General features: G+C 54.4%; 1 protein-coding gene across 1 annotated transcript in view; it reads left to right on the forward strand.

Annotated features, from left to right (window-relative positions):
- The first annotated feature begins 845 nt into the window (after window positions 1–845).
- Window positions 846–20006, forward strand: part of BBS2 (Bardet-Biedl syndrome 2) — a 39478-nt gene continuing 20317 nt past the window's right edge. Inside the window, exons 1-6 of the mRNA XM_084644819.1 lie at window positions 846–1070; window positions 11363–11590; window positions 13020–13145; window positions 13426–13488; window positions 16335–16412; window positions 19351–19455. Of these exons, the coding sequence (XP_084500945.1) occupies window positions 954–1070; window positions 11363–11590; window positions 13020–13145; window positions 13426–13488; window positions 16335–16412; window positions 19351–19455 (717 nt within the window). The 5' untranslated portion in view covers window positions 846–953. The remainder of the gene's footprint in view (window positions 1071–11362; window positions 11591–13019; window positions 13146–13425; window positions 13489–16334; window positions 16413–19350; window positions 19456–20006) is intronic.

Raw genomic sequence — 20006 nt, forward strand, 5'->3', positions numbered from 1 at the left:
TTAGAATGCAAGAGCCCAGGGCACTGGCTCTGAATGGTAACCCCACTAGCCCTGGCTTCCCACCTCGGCATCATGATGCTCTAGATTGCATTAGGATATGGCTATTGGGAAGAACGCCACGGAGGTTACCAGGAGATTGAAGTGAAATCGGCATGTGGATATTTTGGATGAGCAGAGCTGGCTCTACTCTCCTAACTCCACTTCTCCCTCTTAATTCCCCTCTCCATCATATACTTCCCCAGATCTGCCCATACTTCCTTTTGTAGCTGTTTCCACCTCCTCCTTCTCTTGCCAACTGCCCCACCTCCTCCTTCTCTTGCCAACTGCCCCTGCCCCTGCTTCCCTTGCCAACTGCCCCACCCCCTGCTTCCCTTGCCAACTGCCCCCTGCCCCACCCCTCTGCCAACTGCCCCTTGCCCCACCCCTCTGCCAACTGCCCCCTGCCCCACTGCCAACTGCCCCATCTCCTGCTTCCCTTGCCAACTGCCCCCTGCCCCACTGCCAACTGCCCCATCTCCTGCTTCCCTTGCCAACTGCCCCCTGCCCCACCTCACTGCCAACTGCCCCATCTCCTGCTTCCCCTCTGCCAACTGCCCCTTGCCCCACTGCCAACTGCCCCATCTCCTGCTTCCCCTCTGCCAACTGCCCCTTGCCCCACTCCTCTGCCAACTGCCCCACCCCCTGCTTCCCCTCTGCCCCCTGCCCCACCCCCTGCTTCCCTTGCCAGTGCCCCCGCGGCCAAATCCCCCCTTGACCCATCCGCCTCCCGCCCGCTCCCCCGCAGCCCGGCCCGCCCCGCGGCTGACGCTGCGGCGTCGACTCGGCGCCTCCCCCGCCGGAGCGGGGCGGAGGCAGCGCTAGGCCGCGGCGCGCTGGGCCGGCGGGCCCCGAGTGGCGGTTGCCCGGCGGTTGCCCGGCTGCTGCCCCGCCCGGAGGCCGGCGCCGCCGCCGCGATGCTGGTGCCCGTGTTCACCCTGAAGCTCAACCACAGGATCCTGCCCCGCACGGTGGCGCTGGGCCAGTACGATGGGACCCACCCGTGCCTGGCGGGCGCCACCCAAGCGGGCAAGGTAACCGCCCACGGGCCCCCGACACTGCCCCCGCTCCCCGCCACCGGGGCATCCCCCCCCGACACTGCCCCCGCTCCCCGCCACCGGGGCATCCCCCCCCCCCGCCACTGCCCCCGCTCCCCGCCACCGGGGCATCCCCCCCCCCCCGCCACTGCCCCCGCTCCCCGCCACCGGGGCATCCCCCCCCCCCCGCCACTGCCCCCGCTCCCCGCCACCGGGGCATCCCCCCCCCCCGCCACTGCCCCCGCTCCCCGCCACCGGGGCATCCCCCCCCCCCGACACTGCCCCCGCTCCCCGCCACCGGGGCATCCCCCCCCCCGACACTGCCCCCGCTCCCCGCCACCGGGGCATCCCCCCCCCCCCGCCACTGCCCCCGCTCCCCGCCACCGGGGCATCCACCCCCCCCCCGACACTGCCCCCGCCACCGGGACATCCACCCCCCCCCCCGCCACTGCCCCCGCTCCCCGCCACCGGGGCATCCCCCCCCCCCGACACTGCCCCCGCTCCCCGCCACCGGGGCATCCCCCCCCCCCGACACTGCCCCCGCTCCCCGCCACCGGGGCATCCCCCCCCCCGACACTGCCACCGGGGCATCCACCCCCCCCCCCGGAGACTGCCCCACTCCCCGCCACCGGGGCATCCCCCCCCCCCCGACACTGCCCCCGCTCCCCGCCACCGGGGCATCCCCCCCCCCCGACACTGCCACCGGGGCATCCACCCCCCCCCCCCGGAGACTGCCCCACTCCCCGCCACCGGGGCATCCCCCCCCCCCCCGACACTGCCCCCGCTCCCCGCCACCGGGGCATCCCCCCCCCCCCGACACTGCCCCCGCTCCCCGCCACCGGGGCATCCCCCCCCCCCCGCCACTGCCCCCGCTCCCCGCCACCGGGGCATCCACCCCCCCCCCGCCACTGCCCCCGCTCCCCGCCACCGGGGCATCCCCCGCCACTGCCCCCGCTCCCCGCCACCGGGGCATCCCCGCCACTGCCCCCGCTCCCCGCCACCGGGGCATCCACCCCCCCCCCCCGGAGACTGCCCCCGCTCCCCGCCACCGGGGCATCCACCCCCCCCCCCCGGAGACTGCCCCGCTCCCCGCCACCGGGGCATCCACCCCCCCCCCCGGAGACTGCCCCGCTCCCCGCCACCGGGGCATCCACCCCCCCCTCCCGCCACTGCCCCCGCTCCCCGCCACCGGGGCATCCACCCCCCCCCCCCGCCACTGCCCCCGCTCCCCGCCACCGGGGCATCCACCCCCCCCCGCCACTGCCCCCGCTCCCCGCCACCGGGGCATCTCCACCCCCGCCACTGCCCCCGCTCCCCGCCACCGGGGAATCTCCCCCCCCCAGACACTGCCCCCGCTCCCCGCCACCGGGGCATCCACTCCCCCCCCCGACACTGCCCCCGCTCCCCGCCACCGGGGCATCCACTCCCCCCCCCGACACTGCCCCCGCTCCCCGCCACCGGGGCATCCACTCCCCCCCCCGACACTGCCCCCGCTCCCCGCCACCGGGGCATCCACTCCCCCCCCCGCCACTGCCCCCGCTCCCCGCCACCGGGGCATCCACTCCCCCCCCCGCCACTGCCCCCGCTCCCCGCCACCGGGGCATCCACCCGCCCCCCGACACTGCCCCCGCTCCCCGCCACCGGGGCATCCACCCCCCCCCCGACACTGCCCCCGCTCCCCGCCACCGGGGCATCCACCCCCCCCCCGCCACTGCCCCCGCTCCCCGCCACCGGGGCATCCACCCCCCCCCCGCCACTGCCCCCGCTCCCCGCCACCGGGGCATCCACCCCCCCCCGCCACTGCCCCCGCTCCCCGCCACCGGGGCATCCACCCCCCCCCCCCGCCACTGCCCCCGCTCCCCGCCACCGGGGCATCCACCCCCCCCCCCCGCCACTGCCCCCGCTCCCCGCCACCGGGGCATCCACCCCCCCCCCCCGCCACTGCCCCCGCTCCCCGCCACCGGGGCATCCACCCCCCCCCCCCGCCACTGCCCCCGCTCCCCGCCACCGGGGCATCCACCCCCCCCCCGACACTGCCCCCGCTCCCCGCCACCGGGGCATCCACCCCCCCCCCGACACTGCCCCCGCTCCCCGCCACCGGGGCATCCACCCCCCCCCGCCACTGCCCCCGCTCCCCGCCACCGGGGCATCCACCCCCCCCCCGCCACTGCCCCCGCTCCCCGCCACCGGGGCATCCCCCGCCACTGCCCCCGCTCCCCGCCACCGGGGCATCCCCCGCCACTGCCCCCGCTCCCCGCCACCGGGGCATCCCCGCCACTGCCCCCGCTCCCCGCCACCGGGGCATCCACCCCCCCCCCCCCGGAGACTGCCCCCGCTCCCCGCCACCGGGGCATCCACCCCCCCCCCCGGAGACTGCCCCGCTCCCCGCCACCGGGGCATCCACCCCCCCCCCCCGGAGACTGCCCCGCTCCCCGCCACCGGGGCATCCACCCCCCCCTCCCGCCACTGCCCCCGCTCCCCGCCACCGGGGCATCCACCCCCCCCCCCGCCACTGCCCCCGCTCCCCGCCACCGGGGCATCCACCCCCCCCCGCCACTGCCCCCGCTCCCCGCCACCGGGGCATCTCCACCCCCGCCACTGCCCCCGCTCCCCGCCACCGGGGAATCTCCCCCCCCCAGACACTGCCCCCGCTCCCCGCCACCGGGGCATCCACTCCCCCCCCCGACACTGCCCCCGCTCCCCGCCACCGGGGCATCCACTCCCCCCCCCGACACTGCCCCCGCTCCCCGCCACCGGGGCATCCACTCCCCCCCCCGACACTGCCCCCGCTCCCCGCCACCGGGGCATCCACTCCCCCCCCCGCCACTGCCCCCGCTCCCCGCCACCGGGGCATCCACCCGCCCCCCGCCACTGCCCCCGCTCCCCGCCACCGGGGCATCCCCCCCCCCCGACACTGCCCCCGCTCCCCGCCACCGGGGCATCCACCCCCCCCCCGCCACTGCCCCCGCTCCCCGCCACCGGGGCATCCACCCCCCCCCCGCCACTGCCCCCGCTCCCCGCCACCGGGGCATCCACCCCCCCCCCCGCCACTGCCCCCGCTCCCCGCCACCGGGGCATCCACCCCCCCCCCCCGCCACTGCCCCCGCTCCCCGCCACCGGGGCATCCACCCCCCCCCCCGCCACTGCCCCCGCTCCCCGCCACCGGGGCATCCACCCCCCCCCCCGCCACTGCCCCCGCTCCCCGCCACCGGGGCATCCACCCCCCCCCCCGCCACTGCCCCCGCTCCCCGCCACCGGGGCATCCACCCCCCCCCCCGACACTGCCCCCGCTCCCCGCCACCGGGGCATCCACCCCCCCCCCGACACTGCCCCCGCTCCCCGCCACCGGGGCATCCACCCCCCCCCGACACTGCCCCCGCTCCCCGCCACCGGGGCATCCACCCCCCCCCCGACACTGCCCCCCGCTCCCCGCCACCGGGGCATCCACCCCCCCCTCGACTCTGCCCCCGCTCCCCGCCACCGGGGCATCCACCCCCCCCCGCCACTGCCCCCGCTCCCCGCCACCGGGGCATCCACCCCCCCCCGCCACTGCCCCCGCTCCCCGCCACCGGGGCATCCACCCCCCCCCGCCACTGCCCCCGCTCCCCGCCACCGGGGCATCCACCCCCCCCCCGCCACTGCCCCCGCTCCCCGCCACCGGGGCATCCCCGCCACTGCCCCCGCTCCCCGCCACCGGGGCATCCCCGCCACTGCCCCCGCTCCCCGCCACCGGGGCATCCCCGCCACTGCCCCCGCTCCCCGCCACCGGGGCATCCCCGCCACTGCCCCCGCTCCCCGCCACCGGGGCATCCCCGCCACTGCCCCCGCTCCCCGCCACCGGGGCATCCCCGCCACTGCCCCCGCTCCCCGCCACCGGGGCATCCCCGCCACTGCCCCCGCTCCCCGCCACCGGGGCATCCCCGCCACTGCCCCCGCTCCCCGCCACCGGGGCATCCCCGCCACTGCCCCCGCTCCCCGCCACCGGGGCATCCCCGCCACTGCCCCCGCTCCCCGCCACCGGGGCATCCCCGCCACTGCCCCCGCTCCCCGCCACCGGGGCATCCCCGCCACTGCCCCCGCTCCCCGCCACCGGGGCATCCCCGCCACTGCCCCCGCTCCCCGCCACCGGGGCATCCCCGCCACTGCCCCCGCTCCCCGCCACCGGGGCATCCCCGCCACTGCCCCCGCTCCCCGCCACCGGGGCATCCCCGCCACTGCCCCCGCTCCCCGCCACCGGGGCATCCCCGCCACTGCCCCCGCTCCCCGCCACCGGGGCATCCCCGCCACTGCCCCCGCTCCCCGCCACCGGGGCATCCCCGCCACTGCCCCCGCTCCCCGCCACCGGGGCATCCCCGCCACTGCCCCCGCTCCCCGCCACCGGGGCATCCCCGCCACTGCCCCCGCTCCCCGCCACCGGGGCATCCCCGCCACTGCCCCCGCTCCCCGCCACCGGGGCATCCCCGCCACTGCCCCCGCTCCCCGCCACCGGGGCATCCCCGCCACTGCCCCCGCTCCCCGCCACTGCCCCCGCTCCCCGCCACTGCCCCCGCTCCCCGCCACCGGGGCATCCCCGCCACCGGGGCATCCCCGCCACTGCCCCCGCTCCCCGCCACCGGGGCATCCCCGCCACTGCCCCCGCTCCCCGCCACCGGGGCATCCCCGCCACTGCCCCCGCTCCCCGCCACCGGGGCATCCCCGCCACTGCCCCCGCTCCCCGCCACCGGGGCATCCCCGCCACTGCCCCCGCTCCCCGCCACCGGGGCATCCCCGCCACTGCCCCCGCTCCCCGCCACCGGGGCATCCCCGCCACTGCCCCCGCTCCCCGCCACCGGGGCATCCCCGCCACTGCCCCCGCTCCCCGCCACCGGGGCATCCCCGCCACTGCCCCCGCTCCCCGCCACCGGGGCATCCCCGCCACTGCCCCCGCTCCCCGCCACCGGGGCATCCCCGCCACTGCCCCCGCTCCCCGCCACCGGGGCATCCCCGCCACTGCCCCCGCTCCCCGCCACCGGGGCATCCTCGCCACTGCCCCCGCTCCCCGCCACCGGGGCATCCACCCCCCCCCCCCCGCCACTGCCCCCGCTCCCCGCCACCGGGGCATCCACCCCCCCCCCCGACACTGCCCCCGCTCCCCGCCACCGGGGCATCCACCCCCCCCCCCGACACTGCCCCCGCTCCCCGCCACCGGGGCATCCACCCCCCCCCCGACACTGCCCCCGCTCCCCGCCACCGGGGCATCCACCCCCCCCACCCCGCCACTGCCCCCGCTCCCCGCCACCGGGGCATCCATTCCCCCCCCCCGACACTGCCCCCGCTCTCCGCCACCGGGGCATCGCCACCGGGGCATCCACCCCCCCCCCGAGACAGGGGCATCCCCCTGAAAACTCCTCCCGACACTGCCCCCGCTCCCCGCCACCGGGGCATCCACCCCCCACCCCCGAGACGGGGGCATCCCCCTGAAAACTCCCGCCGAGACTGTCCCCGCCATTGGGATACCCTCCCCCCCCACGAGACTGTCCCTGTTCCCGCTCCCCACCACTGGGACATCGCCCCATCCCCGAGACTGCCCCTGTTCCCCATCACCCCCCGAGACTGCCCCTGCTCCCCACCACAGGGACCCCCAGGGAGACAGCCCTGCCCATGGGGATGTCCTGAGACTTCCCCCACTTCCCGCCACAGGAACCTCCCATGGAAACAGCCCTGCACCTGGGGACCCCCTGAGACTGCCTTCACTCCCTGCCCATGGGCCCCCCCCAAGACTGCCCCCCAATGTCTGCCATGGGGACCCCCAGGGAGAGAGCACTGCACATGAGGAACCCCAGGGAGACAGTCCCACTCCCTGCATATGAGAACCCCCTTGAGATTGCCACCACTTCTTGCCATGAAGACTCCCTTGAGACTCTCCTAAGCCCTGACACAGGAACCCCCATGGAGATGGGGACCCCCCGAGACTGCCCTCACTCCCTGCCACAGGGATCCCCCTGGAGACACCCACAGACATAGACACCCACCCCTGACATGTCCCCCAGTCCCTTCCATGGAGAAACCCCTGGACAGAGGGACCCCTCCATAGAGACAGCCATAGACAGGGGGACCCTACTCTGGAGACTGCTCCCAATCCCTGCCAGAGACACCCATAGACCCAGGGCCCCCCTCAGATGCCTCCCTGCTCCCCACCACGGGGACCCCTTACAGAAGCACCCACAGGCACAGGAACATCTGCCTCACAGAGACTCCCCCTAATCCTTGCTATGGGGATCCCTCACCCCGGAGACACCTATGGACATGGGGACCCCTACCCACTCACTCCAACATCCCCAGTCCCTGCCAAAGGGACACTGCCTTGCTGAGGCACCCCTAGGCACAGAGTCTCCCCGCTCCCCTGGCATCTGGTGACTTCAGTGGGATCTGTGGGTATTCACGACTGAAAATCGGACCATTAATTCATATCCGCAGTAAACCTTGCAAAGCTTGCACTGGTCAGAGCAACAAATACAAACCCATTTCTTTCCATGCCAATGGCAACAAATATGAGGTCAGCTGCCACACCTTCCCTCGCAACCCTTCGCTGTGAAATGACTCTTCATTGTTTGTCATACACAGTAACTTCCAGGGGAGGAAAACCCTAACTGAACAATGCTCCTCCAAGAATAAATGAAAACACCTAATCTGAAAACAATTTTTGGCTCATGTCTGCCAGGGTTTTGGTGTCAGCTAAAAGCCTTGTTTTTCCATGCACATGATTCTTACGAGCCTCCTTTTTTCTCCTCCCTGAGGTGTCCGTAGTGGCTTTGGCTGCCTTTCTTTTACAGAAAGAAGGATGAGATGCTGCTTTCACACAGCTTGTACTGCGGAGCTTGTACTGAATGGGTCTGGTGTTGCCTAAGCCAGCTCAGCAAAATACATGACAACTCTTTCCTTTTCTCATCCCTTTAAAGCAGTGTTTCCCAAACTTGGGACACCGCTTGTACAGGGAAAGCCCCTGGCGGGCCTGGCTGCTTTGTTTATGTGCCATGTCCGCAGGTTTGGCCGATCCCAGCTCTGGGCACAGTGAACAGCGGCCAGTGGGAGCTGGGATCGGCCAAACCTGCGGACATGGCAGGTAAACAAACGGGCCGGGCCCACCAGGGGCTTTCCCTGCACAAGCTGCATCCCAAGGTTGGGAAACACTGCTTTAAAGGATGAGGACCAGGGAGCTGATCCTGCAATCAGTGAAGCCAATGAGAATTTTGGCATTGACTTCAGTGGGAGCAGGATTGGGCCTGGAAAAATTTGCTTTTTGCTGTGGTTGATTTTATGATACCTTCTGATTGCTGAAAATTGATTCATTCTTAGAAAATGGAAATGTGAAACCATGAAATAAATAAATATCCTCAAAACACCCCTCTCTTTTAGCAGCCTGTGCAGTATTATACAGGCTGATAGCCAGAAGCTCTTATTTACCATTAATATTTTTGGCTCTTGTATCTTGCCAAGAACACTGCAGCCCTAGAGTAGGTATGTCTACACTAGAATTATTGACCTAAAATTTCCCACTGTTGCATTCTGCTGGTGTTTAACCATCGTATTATCTGCAGCATTAGATGAAACACTGGTTAAAATGCAAGTGGTTGGTCTGCACTAGCTCTCCCAACCATTGCTGCCACCAGTCGAGCTGCAACAGTGAGGAAATTGGGTTGTGTGTTTAAAGGCTAGCGTTGACCTTCTCCCCTCCCCCAAGAGCATGATTCTGCAATGTGTTTAATACCTGCAACTCCCATTGCCTGAATTGAAGGTGCTCAGCACCCAATGGCATATGTTTAGCATATAGCAGGATTGGGCCATAAAACAGTTAAATTAATGCATCCGATGAAGTGAGCTGTAGCTCACGAAAGCTTATGCTCAAATAAATTGGTTAGTCTAAGGTGCCACAAGTCTTCCTTTTCTTTTTGCGAATACAGACTAACACCACTGCTGCTCTGAAATACATCACTTCAGTTCATTTGGCACCTTAGTGGTATTTTAAAGATTTGCGCTCATGTATGTTGTGATATTAGACCTCAGATTCTGGAAGGTCATGTGACTGTTTCTCACGTTTTAACTTGTTTGTTTACCCCATAATTATTCAATGTTTTGATTGCTTCTGATGTTCTTTTTTGTATTTTAAAAAGTTATAAAATATGTACATTTAAATCAGTGAAGCTTTTTTTTTTTTTTTTTCCAGTTCTGGTATGGCTAAAAGCAGACCTTCAGTTGCTTATATCAAGTTTTTTGGGTCCTGATTTTCTGTAACTTCCTCCAGCATCTGTGTCAGGGCTCCTTGCTTTTTTGAAATAGCAGCTGCAGAATGAAATGGTCACTGATGCCCACAGGATTCTTAAGGGCCCTGCAAAGGACTAGAGTCTTGTTAATTTCATTGCGCTGCTGCTGGGGGAAAGCCATGATCAGCAGCAGAGGCACTGAAGCTATCTGCAAACATAGAAAGACAACACTGGAAACTTAATTTTTTTAAATGAAAGGTTAAATTCTGCAAAAAAAAAAAAAAAAAATGAATGACTTAAGTCCCCGCCCCACCCAAAAAAAGTTTCTAAGTTTGTTGTTAAGTGGGCAACTGTATTTTTCAAGTTGTGTGTTTTGTTATACAGTTCTCAGCTACTGTAATGGAAATTAGCATCCTCACTGACTTAACTCTGGAGATGTTGCAGTGTTAAAGGAAATGCATGTTTGCTGTAAATCAGATGACTACTTTGCAACACTGGAAAACTTTATTAAGTGCAAGCTCCCCAACAGTTCTAAACCCAACAAAGGAAGTTTAACACAATTGTTAGAATAAAACATAGGCTGAAACATAAACCTACAAAAGCATAGAAAAGTTGCACTTAGGCTGCTGCAATTTGCACATGATTCACCCCTGTAGTTCCCAAACTCTTTTAGTATTATTTATTTGTATTATGGGAATGACTAGGGACCAATCAAGAACAGGGACCCATTATATTATGCACTGTATAGACAAAATAGTAGACTGTCCCTTCCCGAAAGGCCTTGCAATCTAAATAGAGAAGGGTCTATTTAGAAAAAGGGTAGGGGAAAAGAATATAACACACAAACAGAGTGATTGGCTGCAAACAATTTTTTTCCTTCCCTTTTGAAGGAGATGGGGATTGGTATGTATATTAAAAAACTGTAGCAAATGCATTCTACTGTGCGAGTAGGAGGAGAATACCTTTGTCTTCACAGTTCTACTTTTAAATCCACCAGTTCCATTTGCAAACCAAGGTTCCAGGCCCTGAATTAGATCTGCTTGAGTGAACCCTTTTGCACATGCAGAGGGCCCTGGATTACAGTGGGTCTCGACACAGACAGTGCTTTCTTTGGCTGTATAGATCCAATTGCAGGATTGTGGCATAAAACTTTATTTGGGTTTTAACACAAGAAACGGTGGGGGTAAACACTGCTTCTAGGCATGTGTGTTAATTGGGCTTGGATTAATTATACTATTAAAGCATTTAACCTTGAAGATAAGTACAGAAAAAGGAGGCTAACGATTTTCCAATCTCATGTGATATTGTGCTACTTGCATATAGTGCATAAATTACTATAATAAATTGGTTAGTCTCTAAGGTGCCACAAGCCCTCCTTTTCTTTTTGCGAAGACAGACTAACACGGCTGCTACTCTGAAACCTATAATAGCCCTGTTTTTGCTAATACCATTACCAGGAGAGACAGGGCATAACTTTAATATTTTAAAAATAATCATTCTAAATACTAGAGAGACAAGATGGGTGAGAAAATCTTTTATTGGACCAACTTCTGTTGGTGAGAGAAACAGGCATTTGAGCCACACAGAACTCTTCAGATGTGAAGAAGAAGAGTTCTCTGTGGCTCAAAAGCCCCTCTCTCTCTCACCAACAGAAGTTGGTCCAGTAAAAGATATTACCTCACCCATCTTGTCTCTCTAATATTCTGGGACCAACATGACTACATCTACACTGCATACCACATTCTTAGTACTAGTCAGTCTCAGTTTTCAAAATGGTTTTAACATTACTCCTCTGCAAAGCTGGCACAATTGTGCTTGTAACAAACTTTGGAAATTGCTGGTTATGTAGCGTAGAAGGTACCTAAAGGGGGTGTAAGAAACAGTGACAGCAAAAAAATAAAAATCGTAATGCGTCCATCTATCTTTGTTAGATTCCAGAACCTGTGCCTGAATACCAAGACTAACTCTTACTGCTTCTGAATATATGCGGTGGCTAGCAGGATTTAGAACAATCTTTGAAATGTACCTTTTGTTTGTTTTTTTTTACAGGTTTTTATTCATAATCCTCATGCCCGTGGCCAGCATGTAAGTGCAAATCGTATGATGCAAAGCAGCCAGGATTCTGATATTTCTCTTCTCAACATTAACCAGGGGGTCAGCTGCCTGACAGCCGGAGTGCTGAATCCCCAGCTTGGCTATGATTGTCTTCTAGTTGGAACACAGACTAATTTGTTGGCTTACGATGTGTACAACAACTCGGATTTGTTTTATAGAGAGGCAAGTTAATTTCACTCTTAGTCTTCATCTTTCTTTCTTATAAAGAAGTTTAGGAGTCATAAATTCTAAGTTTATTTATTTGATTGCTGTGCTTTTCTTTTTGCAGATCAGTGATATAATTAGATTCAGGACTTTCTGGGCAGAGGACTTGCATGTTTTGAAAATCAGTATTATATTTTTAAGAGGACAATATAATGCTAATGTGACATTGTCAGTGAGTGAGTTTTTTTAATATGCTATACCAGTTGCAAGTCAAAACTTAAAAGCCTTTGAAAATATTCAGAGCTGAAAAAAATTAGAATAGAATTATATATTCCAATCCGATATCCTAAGTCTGCTTGGAACAGTATTTTGGAAAAGCCATGGGTTTGTCATTGATTCACAAATTTTGTAGGAAAAATTTAACACATTACATTATTCTGGGCAAACTATTCTTTATTTTTTGGTTAAATAGCTAAAACTAGTTCATTAAATATTTCACCATTTTCTTTCTTTTTAAACTAGAAACAGGGTAATAAAAATTAAAAAAAAACTAACCAGGTGTGCGGGTGGGGAAAGGAGTTTGTACATAGAAGGTTAATGACCAGCCTGAGTAATTGCAGACTGATCTTATTGTAAACTTCATCCTAACCAATGTGAGTAACTGGGTTGACCTACCTTAGTACTGTAACCTCTCCCCATTGTTTGTTACTCTCACTTGTCTCATGTTATAGTTAGGCTCCAATCCTGCACTTGAATCTGTATGGCCACAGGGGTCAACCCATGGAGATTTGATTACAAGATCAGGGCCTCCTATGGCCTCCATCCCACAGTCACATGCTAGGAATGAAAGGGTTTGCTCGTGTGCAAGTCCCATTGAAGTCTACAGGCCTTTGCACATGCCTGGGGGAACACTTCCACAGATCTCATGGTCAGATTGGGACTTTAGTTTATAAATTCTTTGGGGCAATGAGCAGGTCTTCGCTAAGCACTTCACAGGTAACACTGTTCTGGGTACGATAAAACAAGAGATACTAAAAATGTAACAGTTCAGGTTACTTTCTCTTACTCCACTACAGTGGACATAAACAGAGCCAATTTTGGAAGAGTACATGCTCATTAGGTTGTAAAGAATGTGACATTATGAAAAACCCTAAAAGTTGCATTTTTATCATAAGCCGTAGATGTGACATACATACAACCATCATCATGTACAATTAAATACAGCATACATTTTGCTGTTTATGTTTGAAGTTGGTTATCTATTTTGTTTAATTTCTGGTTACTGCTTCAACCTTTTAGGCTACAAATAGTTTAAAGTAAATGATGAATAACTTCTGAGTTATTCCATACAGTATTAGGTTAATGTAATGCTGGATGCTTTCTCTGATGCATATACAGTATGCATAGGTATATCTGAATCTTTGCTATGTTTAATGTTTTTCTGCAGATTACCGATGGAGCTAATGCAATAGTGCTTGGAACACTAGGAGATATTTCCTCTCCTCTTGCTATTATTGGTGGAAACTGTGCTCTGCAGGGCTTTGATCATGAAGGAAATGATCTTTTTTGGACGGTAAAGATACAGTCTTTGACGTTGCTACAAGAGTATTTTTGATCAAAATTATGTTTAATAAAATCAATATTAAATTGATTTGTGATTAATCTTAAATTAAGAAAGATTTGAGCTAATGATAAGCTATGTGTATTTGTAATTTACTCAGTATATACAACAATTGGAGCCTGAACCAACGATATTCTAATAGTCTTTGTTCTCTTGGCAACTCAGAACACAAATGTAATTGTCACAGGCTAAACTAGCATAAGTATTGATGACTCCTTTCTTTTAATTTTAGGTTACTGGGGACAATGTTCGTTCATTAGCATTGTGTGATTTCGATGGTGATGGGAAAAAAGAGGTTGGTTTGTTGTGGACGGGTTCTTCTGTAGTATTGTCCTGCAGTGAATCTATGTTGAAAGAAAATAACTGAATCATCATATTTGACTCCTTTATGTTGCTGGTTAGATTTAACTGGTTGGAGCTATAGTCCTTTCTTAGGCCCTGATCCTGCAAACACTTATGCACATATTAAACTATACTGTGACTTCACTGCAACTAGTTACAGTGGGTAAAGTTAAGCATGAACACAAGTCTTTGTAGGATTTGGAGCCTTGCTTTGGCTGTGTTGATCACTAATGATAATTCTGAAGCAGTTCTTTGCATTTTACAGTGTATTTTCTCTCAGATAAAATTAAATATATGTAAAAAATACTTAAAGCAGCCAGCTTGCTGGACCCCCTATTGACTGATTTAGATTAGTTTAAATGGAAAAGAAACAGTTAGTTAGAAACCATGTTATTCATTATAGTGGACAATTGTAAAATTGTATTACAAATAATCTCATTTATGGTTGGACTTGTTTTTGATTTATCCATTCTCAAATCCAATCACAGTGCATCTTTTCAATAATGACAATGATTAACTGTTACCCACTGCATTGGTGTAAGACTGAAAATAATTTTAACAAGCTTCTTGCTATTGAGACTACATAAGGGAAGGGCAGGGAAAACAGTTATGCCCAGATGGTGCATTTACAGTGTGTGGGTGTGGACCCCTGTGCCTATTAGGCTACTACATCAGTGTGCAAACTTCATTATAAAATTCAAAGATCAATAAGAGATAGAAACAGCGTTTTTTAGAAACTGGATCACTTCCCCCTCCCTTTTTATTGCCTGGGAAAAGCCTCATTTTTGTGGGCTAAGGACTTGTACCACTGACATGCGCATACCACAGATGTAATCTAAATTTCTTCTGCTCACCCATGACGCAGTCTTACAAATATACAGACCCTTCACCTATAGGGGTCTCACTGAAGTAATCTATTTGCAGGATTGGTGTCAGTCACACCTCTCTTCCTCCACCTTTGTGACAGGGGTGGGACTCACCACTGCAGAGCCTCCTGTTAGTACCTCCAGGAATTAGCTCAGTCCATGTGGAGCACCCTCCACTAGTGGTGTCCCATCCATCTCTCACTCTCTGTTGGCATCTGGACCCACATTGCTCCCTTTTCACTGCACCCTCTTCAGGACACTGCCCTCTAGTCCACACTCACCTACTTCTAGGGGTGTGGGTTATCAGTAGTTTTTCTCTTCACCCCAGCCACAATGGCCAACCACACTCCAAAGTCTAACCCCTTTTGGCAGGGGTCTGGTGCCATCCTGATAGCCAAGCCTAACATCCAGGTGTAAGTGCAAGCAGGGGGACACAGGCCCACCCTCTACTCTGGGTCCCGACCCAGGGACCCTTTGGCAGCAGCCTTCCTGCCCTCCTTCTCTCCCTTTGTCCATCTCTCTCCCTGGGCCATTCCCCCTTCAGCCCCTTTGCACCAGCTAGGCCCTTTCCTCAGGGCCTGCAGCCTAGCAGGTACCAGGCTGGAGTTCCCTTCTGCTCCCCCTACCTGACCAGTACTGCACTGTCCCTGGTGCTAATCTCCTCACACAGAAGACAGACCTTCACCCTTTGAAAGCCTAGGCAAGACTGCCTGTCTCTTACCTGGGCAGCCTGTCTCTTACCTGGGCAGCCTTTATATAGGGCCTAGCCTGGCCCTGATTGGCTACCTCTTGCTCAGCCCTGATTGGCTCCCCACAGGCCCTCTCTGATTGGCTGCCTGTCTGCGCAGCCACTCTGGCCTGCTGTAGCCCAATCTGGCCTGGGGGTGGGGCACTGCCCCACCACAACCTTATTTGCTGGAACTGAGTGGGCTGATGGACAAGTAAAGCCACGTATTAAGCAATGCTGGAGATGATTCTAGGCTAGCAAGGTCCAGTGAGAAGGGTACCAGAGAGGGGGTTAGAACTGAATTGTATTCTTGGCTCTGCCATTGATTCACATTGTGACCTTGGACAAGTCACTCAACTTCTATAAACTGGAGGTGATGACATTTGCTCATCTTTGTAAAATGGTTTTCCACATTGCCTTGTTTGTTCTTTAAGACTCCCTGTTCCAACAAGTAGTGTGCAGGAAAGGAACTGATAAAACTGAGTGCATGAGCAGTAAGAACCAGGGCCCAAGTCAACATTGTCCTGCACATCATGCAATCATTTACACTAAATCAGAACGGTAGCATTTTGCACCCACTTTTGCACTGGTGTAAAGCACTAAGGTGCAGGGCAACAATGAACTGGACCCTCGGATTAGCTGATTTGGGTCAGCATAGAGCAAGAGGCCTTTGAATATGAGATGATCAGTGCTGTAAAATGAAATAGCATTCAGCTGTCTGCTCGTATGAGCATGGTTAATGCTTGGCATTGGAGGTCATGATCTATTTGAATCCACATGGCTCTTAGAGAGTTGCAACTGAGCTGCAGATTCCCTACCCCAATACAGAGGATATAATTTTTCTTATGTATGTAACTACAGTTATGAATGCTAGTACTGAGTTGTGGACAGTGAGACAAGAATATATCCTGGCAGTAGTAGAGTGCTTTCCCTCATCCTTGCCTTAGGTATTTTAGTATGTGTTCTTAGAGTTTACACTGCCAAAATAGATGGAAATAATGCTTGAACAAAAAGAGAGTCTATGGCACCTTTTGGTCCCAAAGCACTTTACAAACTTTTCATATCACCATTAAAAACTCTTGAAGACTGGGCCTAGCGTATTTGTTTGCTCAGTAAAAACTTTCTGCTTGCCTCTAAATTCTTGTGTCTTTGTTTTTGTTACTGTGAGTTAAATAAACTGTTTTAAGATTATTTCTTTCTTTTTAGCTTCTTGTTGGGTCTGAGGATTTTGACATCAGGGTTTTTAAAGAAGATGAGATTGTGGCAGAAATGTCAGAAACAGAGGTAAATTATTTCTTAGCAGTGTTTATTGTATGCTCAGATGGGTACAAAATATTGCCCACCAATCTACAGTGGCTTAGATTTACTATGATGACCAGTTGAGTTAATTAATCTTTCCTATTTTATGAGCACTTTAAAAAGTTACAATTTAATAATGGATTTAAACCATCTGGATTGTGATTTTTGCTGTGCTGTTTTACAGATAGTCTGCCAGGTTTTAAAAAGAAAATGTTGTTTGTCAGAAAATTAGGGCCCCATCCAAGCACACTGAAGTCACTGGAATGATCCCATTGAGGTCAATTGGCTATGGATCAGGCCCTCAGTCAGAAGCTGTGAACAAGAGAGCTCATTCGGTTACAATATTTGCCCCCAAAATCGTAGGATAGGCAGGGTCAGAGCATGGCTAAGAAGTCAGTGCCTGTAGCTCTTGGGCAGGAAGTTCAGTAGTTAATAAGACAACCTCAGTATTTTATGTTGGTATTGTCTCAGATTAGTGGTGCAAGATTTTTCTCGAGTGCATTGACAGAAACATGAGTAAGCAGTTTGTGGATGCACAAATACAGAGGAAGCAAGGTTACGTTAAAAAGAAAATCACGCTGTATGGACATAACTGAAAGTTGTTTGTTGTAACCAGGTCAGATAAGAGTGACATGCACCAGTTAAAAACCATGACTGCACCTGTAGCCTAGACAGGGCCTAAATTACAGTTGTGGGACAGGAAGGCTTTTAGGGAGGGAATGTGTATGGGTAGAAAGTAAAAAGGTGCGGGGTTGTCACTCGTCAGTTTAGTGGCAGAGAGAGGATCCCCACTATTAGGGATGAATTGCTTTTTGGGGGGGAAAGCACCTTGTGGTTGAATTTAGGAATATTGTTTAATATTAATTATGCCACTTCTAGGCTTGCAGTGGAGTGGAAGGACACCTGAGAGACTTCCCTCCTCGAAAATCTGAGGAGAACTGTATTGTGGGAGGAAACTTGCTGCTGGAGTTAGGGATAAAAGGCTTAGCTACTAAACCACTTATGAAAGAGCTATTAAAGCTAAAGAAGTGCAGTTTTGTTAGACGAGGGTGGCTAGAATTAGAATTTAACAGGGATACCCTGGCCTGGAATATTTTATGCCATTTGTGCTTCTGAAACAGTTCGGTATGGCTGCTAGATTTGCTGTTTTCAGCACTTCCCAGTGCAGCAAGATGCAAGACCATGATTTAGCTAGCAAAGCTGTGTAGCATTCAGCAGAGAATATCTGTTAAAATGCCTACAGCTGGTCAATACCTGAAGTCTGCATTAGGTATTTACTGCAAATTATGTTCTGGAGTAATATCCTGATTTATAGTTAAAGGGGAAGTTGTGCTCATACATGATGTATTTCTTAACCTACTTGTTTTAAAGCCATGCTTACAGATTCCTTAAGAAGCTTGTTCTTATCTTATAGTTCTAAATTAAAGGGACGCTCAATAACTCACAGACTCTTCCTTGGAGGAAGATAAATTCCGTGCAACATGTTTGGATGATGGCTTTTATATAGTGTACTCATTTTAAAAGACTGCAGAGTTCTATTTTTTGAAATATTGTTTGTAGTCTGTAACAAACCAATACGTAACCTTTTAGTGATGCTGTACCAAAAGGGCTAATGTGATCCTTTGATGTGTAAATGAGTATATGGAGTAGGAGTAGATGGGTTTTATTACCTCTTGTTTTTGGACTGAGATGACTAGTACTGTAATACTGTGTCCAGTTCCAGTGTCCACAATTTAAGAGGGATGTTGATAACTTGGAAAAGGTTCAAAGGGGATCCACATAAATGACTAAAGGATTAGAAACCATGCCTTATAGTGATAGACTCAAAGAGCTCAATCTATTAAGCTTATCAAAGAGAAGGTTAAGAGGTGACTTGATTAGTATATAAGTACCTACATTGAGAACAGAAATTTTGATAATAGAAGGTTCTTCAATCTAGCAGACAAACTTATAGAAGACGAAATGGCTGGAAGATGAAGCTAGGCAAATTCAGACTTGAATATGAAGGTGCAGATATTTAACAGTGAGGGTAATGAACCATTGGAACAACTTACCAAGGATTGTGATGGATTCTCCATCACTGGCAATTTTTAAATCAAGACTGGAGGTCTTTCTAAAAGACATGCTGTAGATCAAACAGGAATTAATTTAGGGAAGTCCTGTGGCTGGTGTTATGCAAGAGGTTAGACTAGATAATCACAATAGTCCCTTGTGGCCTTGGAAATGATGCGTCTGTAACTCTGATTTGGCATCAGAACACTTCTCATATTCATGTTGAGGGGCTACTCTAATAGCTAACTTTTATGTGGTGCACCTAGGAAGGAAAAAGAAAATTGAGTTACGGTAGAGTTATGGTCTTGTAGGTACTTCCCTGGTTCTGCCATTTATGTTTGTTAGTGTTTTATTATTTCTGTAATGCCATAGATGTTCACCAGTGTTCCTTCCCCTACAAGAGCTCGATCCTGGAAACAGACCTTTGTTTTATCTCATTGATTTAGGCCTGGAGATTTGTGGCAAACATTTCCCACTGTTGGTAGCACCTGGCCAGTTCCATCAGTGTTAGTAACATTGTGCTACTAGTTTAGACTAGGCACCCACAGCCATTTGTGTTTTAAAGAGAGTTTTGTCTAACCAGAGCGGGTCTAAATGACACCATGTTATAAACACCAGTGACCACAGGCGTTTTCTCACTGGTACAAAACTTTTGCCAAAGAATCTTAGTAAGAAGGATGAGCCCATAGTGATTTTAAACTGATCTTCGGTATACCTACTGTAGTAATGTTCTTTAAGAAGGAAAGTTATCCCCAATTAATTAATGTGTAAAACAGCTAATTTAGTACAGAAATTGCGTGCATTCTATTATCAGTTACTTTAAACTCTAGAAGTAGAGATGCGTTCTAACTCTTACATATTCTTTTTTCAGACCATCACTGCACTTAGCCCCATGTATGGCAGTCGATTTGGCTATGCCCTATCTAATGGTACAGTAGGAGTTTATGAGAAGACAGCCCGATACTGGAGGATTAAAGTTAGTACAATCAAATACGTTCTGAAGGAAGAAATTGGAACGTTATGGCTGAGATTTTCAAAGCCAACTTGCAGATTTGGGTGCCCGGTTCCTGTTAATTTTAATGGGAATTGGGTGTCCAAATCTCTTGGTTTTGGAAATCTCAGCCTATGTGTATTATGGAACTGGTTTATTTTATAGGTATAAAATGTCACTATACAAAATTAATAGCACATCAGTTAACTTCTGCCCTGCAACCATGTGGGGGATTTTGAATTCCTTGTTCATACTGGATTCATTCAGTGGAGATACTGTTGACAAATATTTCGGAGGTACAGTTATTTTACATGGCATTTGTGAGGGACTTGCATCATTTTCTATAACTACATCAGTGCGGCTGGCAGGTGTGCTGGTGATCAGGAAGTGAGCATGTTTGTATTTCTCTTCTGCTCACAAAGGAGGTCAGAAGTCTCACATAATAGCATCAGTATGATTTGTGTATTGGTTACAATGCCAAAGATAAGGCTTTGGGAAAGGCCAGCTAACAGAATGCTGCTGTTCCCAAGACTTCT

Source organism: Lepidochelys olivacea (assembly GCF_965140295.1).
Source record: "Lepidochelys olivacea isolate rLepOli2 genome assembly, chromosome: 12".
NCBI classification, from domain to species: Eukaryota; Metazoa; Chordata; order Testudines; family Cheloniidae; genus Lepidochelys; species Lepidochelys olivacea.